The sequence below is a fragment of the Malaclemys terrapin genome (genome assembly GCF_027887155.1).
Source record: "Malaclemys terrapin pileata isolate rMalTer1 chromosome 20 unlocalized genomic scaffold, rMalTer1.hap1 SUPER_20_unloc_1, whole genome shotgun sequence".
Lineage (NCBI taxonomy): Eukaryota > Metazoa > Chordata > Testudines > Emydidae > Malaclemys > Malaclemys terrapin.
In genome coordinates, this window is record NW_026530188.1 from 503,696 (window position 1) to 514,508 (window position 10,813).

Here is a 10,813-nt window from a genome sequence, read left to right on the forward strand (position 1 = left end):
CCTTCCCACTGACACCGCCCCTCCCCTAATCCCTTCCCCACAGACACCGCCCCACACCCCGTCCCTCCCCACAGACACCGCCCCTCCCCTAATCCCTTCCCCACAGACACCGCCCCACACCCCGTCCCTCCCCACAGACACCGCCCCTCCCCTAATCCCTTCCCCACAGACACCGCCCCACACCCCGTCCCTCCCCACAGACACCGCCCCACACCCCGTCCCTCCCCACAGACACCGCCCCACACCCCGTCCCTCCCCACAGACACCGCCCCGCCCCTAATCCCCTCCCCCACAGACCCCGCCCCTCCTTGATTCCACCTGCCCATAATCTCTTCCCATAGCCCCGCCCCTTCCATAGCCCCGCCCACTGTCGTGGTCCCTCCCCTTGTCCCTCTCTGCTCCCCGACAGCCCCTCCCTTCCCCATAACCCCGCCCTCCCCCTGCCAGAGCCCCTCCCCTAGTCCCTCCCTCTCCCATAATGCCTTGCTGCAGCCTGGCTCCCTCCCACACTCAAGATGGCGGCGCCACACACTCTCAGCTGGTTGTGCGGAGTGGGGACCAGCCACACTCAACATGGCGGCGCTACAGTCGACGCAATGGGCCTGGCTGGGGACTCCGCCACACCCAACATGGCGGCACATCGCTCTCTGGGTAGAATCTACCACTCCCAAGATGGCGTCGAAAGGCGGCCGCTCTGCGCGGCGCGCATGCGCATCCGGAATTTAAAAGTTCTATCTTAAAGGGGAAGTGCCCGGCGAGTGGGGCATGGCCGGTACCGGCTCGGGGTCCGGCTCCGGCTCGGGGCGGTTCCTCTACGAGCTCCCGGCCTGGCTGGTCTGTGGCCTCTGCCGCCTGATGGACGCGCTGGGCCGGGCGGACTGGGAGCGCTTCGGTACAGGGAGCCGGGGGGCGGGGTAGCCTGGTGGGGGAGGGGCCGGGGTACCCTGGTGTGTGCTGGGGGGAGGGGCCGGGGTACCCTGGTGTGTGCTGGGGGGAGGGGCCGGGGTACCCTGGTGTGTGCTGGGGGGAGGGGCCGGGGTACCCTGGTGGGGGAGGGGCCGGGGTACCCTGGTGTGTGCTGGGGGGAGGGGCCGGGGTACCCTGGTGTGTGCTGGGGGGAGGGGCCGGGGTACCCTGGTGGGGGGGCCGGGGTAGCCTGGCGTGTGCTGGGGGGAGGGGCCGGGGTACCCTGGTGGGGGAGGGGCCGGGGTAGCCTGGCGTGTGCTGGGGGGAGGGGCCGGGGTACCCTGGTGGGGGAGGGGCCGGGGTAGCCTGGCGTGTGCTGGGGGGAGGGGCCGGGGTACCCTGGTGGGGGAGGGGCCGGGGTAGCCTGGCGTGTGCTGGGGGGAGGGGCCGGGGTACCCTGGTGGGGGGGGCGGGGTACCCTGGTGTGTGCTGGGGGGAGGGGCCGGGGTAGCCTGGTTGGGGGGAGGGGCCGGGGTAGCCTGGTGGGGGCTGGGGAAGGGATTGGGAGGCACTGGTGGGGGCTGGGGACGACAGGGGACCTTGGGGGGCACCGACGGAGGGACTGGGGGATGCTGGGCCGTGCTGGGGGGCGGGGATCTGGATGGGGGACGGGGCAGACAGAAATGTGGGGCTGGGAAAGATGGCGGGTAAGGGGGCTGAGCTATGGGGTGTGACGGGGGCACCGGGCGGGAAGGGGTGGCTCAGTGGAGGCGGGAGGCGGCGCCGTGGGGCAGACTGGGGGGCCCTGCATGGGGCTGACATCTCCCCTTCCCCCCAGCCTCGCGGATCGCACGGGACCAGGTCGAGCTGCGTCTGTGCGAGCGGACGGACGGACGGACCCAGCGACTGCTCTGGGCCTGGATGAACCGAAACGCCCGAGTCGGGGAGCTGCTAGCACTGCTGGACGAGCTGGAGCTGTACCGGGCTCGCGACCTCCTGGCCAGCTGTGAGCGCCCCACGGCTGCCCCATGGCTGCCCCACGGCTGCCCCACAGCCCTGCCGGTGCCCCTCACTCCTGACCCCGCTGGCGCCCCTCACTCCCGACCCACAGCCCCTGCTAGCCCAGCCCTGCCCCCCAGCCCCGCCGGCGCCCCTCACTCCTGACCCGCAGCCCCTGCCAGCCCAGCCCTGGGCTCGGGGTGGTGGGATCCCAGGGTCCCTATGGGGGGCTGGAGGTATTTGGGGGGGAAGCTTAGGGCTGGCAGATTAGTGGAGGCAGGTTCTTTTGTGCATCGCTCCCATCTTTAACCCCCCTGTTTTGTTTCCCAGGGCAGCCTCCCTCCGAGCCCCCCGTCCTGAGACCCCCGTTTCTTCCCTCGGCACCTCCAGCCCCCCACCCCACCACCGGTGACAGCAGAGCTTCGACCATTGCCTGTGACTCCCCCAAGCCACCCCCCCAGCCCCTGCCAGGTAACTCCACCCCCTCCCCCAGTGGGGGAGCTGCCTGGACCTGACTCGATCTGCCCATCTCCCTGGGGGTGGGGGAGGGTGGGGGAGTCTGGGGCGGGTGAGCTAACGGACTCCCTGTTTCTGCCTCCTCCCCACTCCCCCGCAGAGCCCTCCTGCCCCTCGCTGCCTCTGCCCGGCCCCCCGCCCAGCAGCCTGCTCAGCGCCAGCACCCAGGGTCCTGTCCCCCCGCCCGCGGCACCCCCTGCCGACCAGGTACCGACACGGGAAGGGGGGAGGGAGGAGTCCTGAGTAGGGGGCAGGGATGGATAACGGGGTCCAGCACTGGGGGGGGAGGGGGGGCGGGGCTGATTGGATCCTACCCAGAATCCTTAGCACCCTGGGCTGTGGGGGGGGGGGGGGTCTGAGCTAGCCCTGTGTGTGTGTCTCTCTCCCCCTGCAGACTTTGGGCCCTGCCCCCCAGGTGCTGGGCCCCGCCCCCCAACCCTTCGCCTGGCCCTTGGCGGAGCTGGTGCAGGCCACGGGCGGCTTCGCGGAGCAGCACAAGGTCGGGGAAGGCGGGTTCGGCTGCGTGTACCGCGCCCGACTGCGCAACACGGACTACGCTATCAAGCGGCTCAAGGAGGTACGGGGGGGGCCCTACCCAGCATCCTTTGCAGTCCCCCTGTCTCACTGACCTACCCACAATCCTGTTCACTAGCCCCGGCCTGCCAGGGAGGTACCCACAATCCTTTGAGCCCCCCACTCGTGCTGGGGCCTACTCTGCCCCCTCCCCTTCCCTGTGTCCCCTGGGGGTGGGGGACTGATGACCTGACGCTCGTTAACCCCCCTCCCCATCCCCCCAGGACACGGAGCTAGATTGGAGTAGCATCCGGAGCAGCTTCCTCACCGAGGTGGAAAAACTGTCACGGTGAGGGGGGCTGCGGGTCGGGAGTGAGGGGCACCGGCAGGCCTGGGGGACGGGGGCTGCGGGTCGGGAGTGAGGGGCACCGGCAGCGCTGGGGGACGGGGGCTGCGGGTCGGGAGTGAGGGGCACCGGCAGGGCTGGGCTGGCAGGGGGCTGCGGGTCGGGAGTGAGGGGCACCGGCAGGGCTGGGCTGGCAGGGGCTGTGGGTCGGGAGTGAGGGGCACCGGCAGGCCTGGGGGACGGGGGCTGCGGGTCGGGAGTGAGGGGCACCGGCAGAGCTGGGCTGGCAGGGGGCTGCGGGTCGGGAGTGAGGGGCACCGGCGGGGCTGTGGGTCGGGAGTGAGGGGCTCCAGTTGGGCCACTACCCTGGGACCTACCCAGGGACCTACCCAGAATGCTTTGCGCTCACCCTGGCCCCAGGAATTTGGGGTGACTCTCCTCCACTAACGCCTGCCCCCCCCAGGTTCCGGCACCCCAACATTGTGGAGTTCGGGGGGTTCTGTGCCGAGCGGGACCATTTCTGCCTCGTCTACGTTTTCATGCCCAACGGGTCCCTGGAGGATCGGCTGAGCGGCCAGGTACCCCCAATCTCCCCAGTGTCTGCCCCCCCAAGTCTCCCTGGTATCTGTCCCCCCCAGTGCCTGCCCCCCGGTATCTGCCCCCTCCAAGCCTGCCCCCCCAAGCCAGCCCCATCCCCCGTGGCTGGTGAAGATGGGGGGGCACTCAGCTGGGAGCCCCACTGGCCGCGGGGCTGAGAGCTGGTGCCACCCTGGGGTGTGTAAATGGGGGAGGGGGGGTCAGGAGAGCAGAGCAGGGAGTTTCGGGCGGGGTCGGGGAGGAGGGGGCTGAGCTGGGGCAGGGGGAGCCAGGTTGGGCTAGGCCGGAGAGGAGGGGGCTGGGCCGGGCTGGAGGGGGCTGGGCCAGGGCGGGGAGGAGGGGGCTTGGCTGGGGCAGGGGGGGGCCGAGCAGCCAGGACCCCCATGCAGGATCCTTCAGCCGGGTCGCTTGGCTCCCAGCCCTGCCCGGGGGCCTGACCCCGTCCAGGCCCCGTTTGCTGGGGACGCAGCCTTGCGCCCCCTCCTCCCTCGCCATGAGGGGAGCAGGACACGGGGCCCTCCCGCCCCAGTGTGGGGGGACCCCTCCTCCATTCACCCCGTCTGCTCCCCCAGGGCGGGTGCCCCCCCCTGTCGTGGGCCCAGCGGCTGGAGGTGCTGGTGGGGACGGCGCGAGCTGTCCAGTTCCTGCACCGGGACACGCCCAGTCTGATCCACGGGGACGTCAAGAGGTGAGGGGGGCTGGGGGGTCAGGGGGCTCTGGGGGCACTGGGGGGGCTGGGGATGTGGGGTGAGGGGATGGCTCTGGGGTCGGCGGGGGGGCTCTGGGGCAGCAGGGGGTAGGGGCGGAGCTGGGGGGCTGGGGATGTGGGGGGGCTCTGGGGCAGTGGGAGGTAGGGGCGGAGCTGGGGATGTGGGGTGAGGGGATGTCTTTGGGGGCAGTGGGGGGGCTGGGGCAGTGGGGGGGTAGGGGGTGGAGCTGGGGGGGGTTCCAGGGGCCCGGTCTCACCCCGTGTCCCCCTCCCCAGCTCTAACATCCTGCTGGACGGGGCGCTGCGCCCCCGGCTGAGCGACTTCGGGCTGGCACGGGCCGGGCGGGGCCGGGCGGGGAGTGGGGGGCTCAGCGCCAGCCTGGGCCGGACCCACACGGTGCGGGGCACTCTGGCCTACCTGCCCCCCGAGTACGTGCAGAGCGGGGCCCTGTCCCCCTCCATCGACACCTACAGCTATGGGGTGGTGAGTACCAGGCCCCCGCGTGCCCCCACGGCCTGCTGCCCCCCCGCATGCCCCCCTGCCCCTCCGCTGCCCCCTGGCCTGCGGCACCGCCCTGCGTGCCCCCCTCCCCCCCGAGTACGTGCAGAGCGGGGCCCTGTCCCCCTCCATCGACACCTACAGCTATGGGGTGGTGAGTACCATGCCCCCGCTGCCCCCACGGCCTGCTGCCCCCCCGCGTGCCCCCCTCCCCCCCGAGTACGTGCAGAGCGGGGCCCTGTCCCCCTCCATTGACACCTACAGTTACGGGGTGGTGAGTACCAGGCTCCCGCGTGCCCCCCTGCCCTCAGACACCCCCCGAGCCCCCTCCACTATAACCCCCAAACCCTCAGGGGATCAGACCCTCTGTTTTTCTCTGGGGGGGGGCGGTGACGTATCCATGAGGGGAGGAAACGGAGCAGGAGCTCCTCGACCCCTCCCCCTAAGAGCTCAGACTAACCAGCCTGGGGCACAAAGAAGGGATGGGGGAAGGGTCATTGGGGGGGGACCTTCCCGCCCCCCCCCAAACCTCCCATGCCGGAGCCCTCAGCAACCCCCTCGGCCCCCCAGGTGCTGCTGGAAACACTGACGGGGAGACGGGCCCTGGAGACAGATGGACGTGGACGGACAAAGTTCTTGGTGAGACGCTGACACCCCCCTTCCCGACCCCTCCCCATGCACTCCCGCCCCCCAGCCCTGCCGACTCCCCACACTCCCAACCCCTAGCCCCCGCCCCCCAGCCCTGCCGACGCCCCTCACTCCCAACCCCAAGCCCCTGCCCCCCAGCCCTGCTGGCGCCCCTCACTCCCACCCCCCAGCCCTGCCGACGCCCCTCACTCCTGACTCCCAGCCCCTGCCCCCCAGCCCTGCTGGCGCCCCTCACTCCCGCCCCCCAGCCCCCGCCCCCCAGCCCTGCCGACGCCCCTCACTCCTGACTCCCAGCCCCTGCCCCCCAGCCCTGCCGGTGCCCCTCACTCCCGACCCCCAGCCCTGCCGGTGCCCCTCACTCCCAACCCCTAGCCCCCGCCCCCCAGCCCTGCCGACGCCCCTCACTCCCGACCCCCAGCTCCTGCCCCCCAGCCCTGCTGGTGCTCCTCACTCCTGCCCCCCAGCCCTGCTGGCGCCCCTCACTCCCGACCCCCAGCCCCCGCCCCCCAGCCCTGCCGACGCCCCTCACTCCCGCCCCCCAACCCTGCCGACGCCCCTCACTCCCGCCCCCCAACCCTGCCGACGCCCCTCACTCCCGCCCCCCAGCCCTGCCGACGCCCCTCACTCCCGACCCCCCAGCCCCCGCCCCCCAGCCCTGCCGGCGCCCCTCACTCCCGCCCCCCAGCCCCCGCCCCCCAGCCCTGCCGACGCCCCTCACTCCCGACCCCCAGCCCCTGCTAGCCCAGCCCTGCCCCCCCAAGCCCGGACGGTGCCCCTCACTCCCCCGTTCCTGCAGAAGGATCTGGTCGCGGAGGAGGAGGAGGCGGCTGAGGGCGGCGAGGGTCCTGGGCGAGCGCAGGTGGCGGTGACGGGCTCTGGCCTGGACCAGGACGCTCGGGCGACTCGGGTCGGCACCAGGATCTTCCGGAACCACGTGGACTCCCGGGTCGGGCCCTGTCCGGAGGAGCTGGGCACAGCGCTGGGCTGCCTGGCGACCCGCTGCCTCCAGAAACGCAGCAAACGGCGCCCGCCCATGGCCCAGGTACCGGACTCCTGGGTTCTCTCCCCGGCTCTGGGAGGGGAGGGGGGCTGGTGGGTTAGAGCAGGGGTGGGTGGGAGCCAGGACTCCTGGGTTCTCCCCCAGGTCTGAGGGTCCCCTGGCTCTGCCTCTCCCTCCAGGTGTACGAGGACCTAGAGCGGCTGCAGAAGTCTCTGCCCTGGGATCCCCCCTCGACCCCCTGGGGGGACTCGCTCCCCAGGGCCCCAGGGCTGCCCCCCAACCAGCCCGTGGAGAGCGATGAGAGCCTGTCGGAGGACGGGGGCAGCTGGTTGGGTGAGTCCTGTCATTGTGGGGTGACTTCTGACCCCATTGTCCTCCCCAGAATGCCCTTTGACCCCCACTCGCCCTGACCTTTGCTCCCTGCCACTGGCTCTCGGCTCCATAGGGCCCTTGGGGGACCGGGGGTCTGGTCTCTCTGGGCCCCCCCACCTCCAGGGACCACAGCCCTGAGCCCCCAGCAGTCTGGCTCTGCTGTGGGCCCCTCGGGGCGTCCCCTCCTCTGGTCTCCGGGGCCCCCACAGCTCTGGCGGCTCCCTGCCTGCCCTGGCTCCGTGTGCTGCCCCCACGCCTGCGCCGGCTCCACAGCTCCCATTGGCCGGGAACCACGACCAGTGAGAGCTGTGGGGGCGGCGCCTGTGGGCACAAGGGCAGCACAGAGCCGCCTGGCTGCCAAGCGCCTCGGGGCCCCAGCCAGAACCTCCTTCACACACCTCCCGCACCCCAAACGCCTGCCCCAGCTGGAGGCCTCCCCCCAATCCCCTTCCCTAGTCCGGAACCCCCACTCCCCGCACCCCTCATCCTCGGCCCCAGCTCGGTGCGGGAGGGAGCGAGGGGGTGTCTGACCCCTGCCCAGGCGGCCCTCAGGGCCACAGGCTTGGCCCATCTCAGCCCTGGCCGTCTGGGCCTGTCCTGGTCCCCAGCCAGCCCCCCCTTCCAGCCGAGCCCCCATATCTCCTCCCCTGGCCGCCCTCTGTCCCCAGCCCCAGGTAAACACGCCACCTGCCCCCTCCCCCACTCCCCCCAGCTGGAACCGGGCCCCTCAGCCCCTTTCCCCCACTGGCCAGAACCGGCTGCACCCGAGCTGGGGGGGCCTCCTGGGCACCAGTCGCTGGGTCCCCCATTCCCAGGCTGGTATCTGGGGTCCTGGCTGCCAGGCAAGGTCGCACCTGGTCCCCTGCAGTAACGAACGCCCCTCCCACCCCCTCGTTACACACGCAGCAGCACATGGGGAAACTGAGGCACGGTGTTCCTGGCACACACGGATATCTCTTCCCCCCCCCCCCCCGATGTTTGTTCCTGCTGGGGTCTGGCCTGGGTGACATGGCCCTTTGCCCGCTGTGACCTCTGACCCCTCGGTCCGGTGACCTCTGCTCTCTCTGCAGGCGTCGCCCCGTCCCTACACCCCCCGATTCACATCAACCCGGCCCGGCAGCGCATCATGGAGCGGCTGGCACTGTACCAGCAGGGGGCGCTGGACAGCCTGGGGGTGCTGGCCTCCGAGCTCCCAGCAGGTAACCCCCCCTGCGGGGCTGGGCTGGGGGGGTAAAGCTCCCCCCTCCAGCTCCTTGTTTCAGTGCCGGGGGGCCCTGCCCCCCCCAGCTCTGACCCCTCTCCCCTCCCCCGCAGGGTCGGCCCCCCGCCTGCCCGAGGAGAGCGACGATTTCGAGCCCTGAGCTGGACGGACGGACATGGAAGGACGAAGTTCTCATCGGTGGGGGGGCGAGCCCCACCCCGAAATGCACCTCCTGGCTGCTAGAACCCACCCTCGAGCCCGGGACCCAGGTGTCCAGGGAGGCGACTTTGAATGGAGGGGGAGACATGGTACCTGCTCTCCTCCCCCCAGCCCCCGCAATGGACATGGGACCCAGGCGTCTGGGAAGGGGCCTTTGAACTGAAAGGGGGGTAGCACCTTGGTGCCTGCTCCCCTGCACACGGAACCCCCTTGCTGCATGGGACTCAGGCGTCCGGGACACACAGACCCCCCAGCTTCCAGCTGTGAAGGTTCGTGTTTGACGGAGCCCCACGGCTGGTTTCCTGGGGGTGGGGTCCCAGAACCGTCAATGGGAAAAATAAAATATTTTATATATTTTTAATCTGGGCATTAGTTTCTCTGGGGGAAGATGGGGCTGTCTGGGGGGTGGGGGCCATTTATGGGGGGACCCCTCATCCGTTGCTGGGATGCAGCCTGTCTAGTCAGCCCCCGCCCCCCCCAGCACCCCGGCCTAACTGCCCGGGAAGAGCAGCACCAGGACCCGCTCCCCGTGCCCCCCAGCACAGCCTCCCCTGCAGTAACGCACGTGCAGAAATCGTCCACGTCAATCTCTTTATTCTGGTCGGAGGGAGGGCGGGGGGCGCTGGCCTGGCCCAGGAGAGGGGCGGGTGGGCAGGGGGGGCTCAGGGCGCGGGGTGGCCCCCCCCAGGCGCGTGGCGAAGAGGAAGGCGCAGTGGAACTGCAGCACGTCGCACACCTTGGACCAGAAGTGGCCGCTGAGTCTCCGGAACGGGGCCCACTGGGCCAGCCAGGCGTCTCCCAGCTTCAGCAGCACGAAGCCCAGGCAGGCGGCGAAACCGGCTGCCGCGGTCCAGGCCGAGCCCGCGTCCCCCCGGCGCCGCTGTGCCCGCCACGCCACGCCCGCCACGCCGGCCACATGTGCAGCCAGGGCCCCCTCGAAGCCGCGGGCGTGAGCCAGCGCCAGCCCGTAGCTCAGCAGGGAGGCCCCCGTGGCCAGCGCCACGCGGCCGGGCTGCCAGCCCTCCACCAGGCAGTGGCACCAGAGCCCGGCCCAGGCGAAGATGGGCAGGGTGACCCACTGGTCCAGCACGGCTGCCCGGGGGTGCTGGGTCCAGAGCCGGGCCCACTGCACTGGGCCGTAGGCCAGGGCCATCAGGGCGAAGACGGCCTGCAGGTAGCGGCGGGGCCCATGGCCAGCCTGGGGGAACCAGCGCCAGCCCAGCGCCGTGTAGCCCAGGTTCACCAGCGAGTTGCAGGGCATGGCCAGGGCGGGGGGCAGCCAGGGGACGGGGGGCTCCGCGTAGTAGCCATACCCCACCTCCACGGCCACCCGATCCAGGGCACCCGCGGCCACCACGGCCAGGCACAGAGCGCCGGCCCCGGACACGTGTAGCAGCGCAGCACGGTCCTCGGGCCCCATGGCCGGGCCTGGCACCCCCAGCCACCTCCACGCCCCACGCCGGGCCAAGGCAGTGCAGTGATTGGCTGGGCCCTGTTCCCGCCCCCAGCTGCCTTAACCGCTGCAGTGCCAAACATCTGTGCCGGCCTGCCAGTGCCCCTCCCCCCAGCCCTGCAGTGCCCCTCACTCCCGACCTGCAGCCCCTGCCAGTGCCCCTCCCCCCAGCCCTGCCGGTGCCCCTCACTCCCGACCCGCAGCCCCTACCAGTGACACTCCCCCCAGCCCTGCAGTGCCCCTCACTCCCGACCTGCAGCCCCCTGCCAGTGCCCCTCCCCCCAGCCCTGCAGTGCTCCTCATTCCCGACCCGCAGCCCCTGCCAGTGCCCCTCCCCCCAGCCCTGCAGTGCTCCTCATTCCCGACCCGCAGCCCCTGCCAGTGCCCCTCCCCCCAGCCCTGCAGTGCCCCTCACTCCCGACCCGCAGCCCCTGCCAGTGCCCCTCCCCCCAGCCCTGCAGTGGCCCTCACTCCCGACTCGCAGCCCTTGCAGTGCCCCTCCCCCCCAGCCCTGCAGTGCCCCTCACTCTCGACCGGCAGCCCCTACCAGTGACACTCCCCCCAGCCCTGCAGTGCTCCTCATTCCCGACCTGCAGCCCCCTGCCAGTGCCCCTCCCCCCAGCCCTGCAGTGCCCCTCACTCCCGACCCGCAGCCCCTGCCAGTGCCCCTCCCCCCAGCCCTGCAGTGCCCCTCACTCCCGACCCGCAGCCCCCTGAGTCCCCAGCGCTGCGTGCCCCCACTGACGCTCTGGTTGGGGCGGTTGCCGTGGTTACCAGAGAGCTCCCCCCCCCCCGTGCTGGGGGGGGGGGGAGAGACTCTCTTTGGAAAGAACTT

General features: G+C 71.6%; 2 protein-coding genes across 2 annotated transcripts; one reads left to right on the top strand and one right to left on the bottom strand.

Moving 5' to 3' along the window:
* The first annotated feature begins 715 nt into the window (after positions 1-715).
* Positions 716-8,886, top strand: IRAK1 (interleukin 1 receptor associated kinase 1). The gene is made up of 14 exons (XM_054014959.1): positions 716-892; positions 1,745-1,912; positions 2,236-2,376; positions 2,522-2,628; positions 2,816-2,998; positions 3,219-3,283; positions 3,744-3,858; positions 4,450-4,565; positions 4,863-5,070; positions 5,656-5,724; positions 6,530-6,775; positions 6,913-7,066; positions 8,176-8,304; positions 8,420-8,886. The coding sequence occupies exons 1-14, from the start codon at positions 766-768 to the stop codon at positions 8,464-8,466; spliced, it is 1,875 nt and encodes a 624-aa protein (XP_053870934.1). The 5' UTR covers positions 716-765; the 3' UTR covers positions 8,467-8,886.
* A 226-nt stretch (positions 8,887-9,112) lies between these two features.
* TMEM187 (transmembrane protein 187) lies at positions 9,113-10,007 on the bottom strand. Its single transcript, XM_054014958.1, has one exon. It carries the CDS (start codon positions 9,943-9,945, stop codon positions 9,118-9,120), a length of 828 nt encoding a protein of 275 aa, XP_053870933.1. The 5' UTR covers positions 9,946-10,007; the 3' UTR covers positions 9,113-9,117.
* Between the last annotated feature and the right edge of the window lie 806 nt (positions 10,008-10,813).

Excerpts from the sequence above, each read along its gene's own strand:
- IRAK1 (XM_054014959.1), top strand. The coding sequence starts at position 766 with ATGGCCGGTACCGGCTCGGGGTCCGGCTCCGGCTCGGGGCGGTTCCTC. Across the intron at positions 893-1,744 it reads GGCGGACTGGGAGCGCTTCG|CCTCGCGGATCGCACGGGAC; the intron begins GTACAGGGAGCC and ends CCTTCCCCCCAG. Across the intron at positions 7,067-8,175 it reads GGACGGGGGCAGCTGGTTGG|GCGTCGCCCCGTCCCTACAC; the intron begins GTGAGTCCTGTC and ends CTCTCTCTGCAG.
- TMEM187 (XM_054014958.1), bottom strand. The coding sequence starts at position 9,945 with ATGGGGCCCGAGGACCGTGCTGCGCTGCTACACGTGTCCGGGGCCGGC.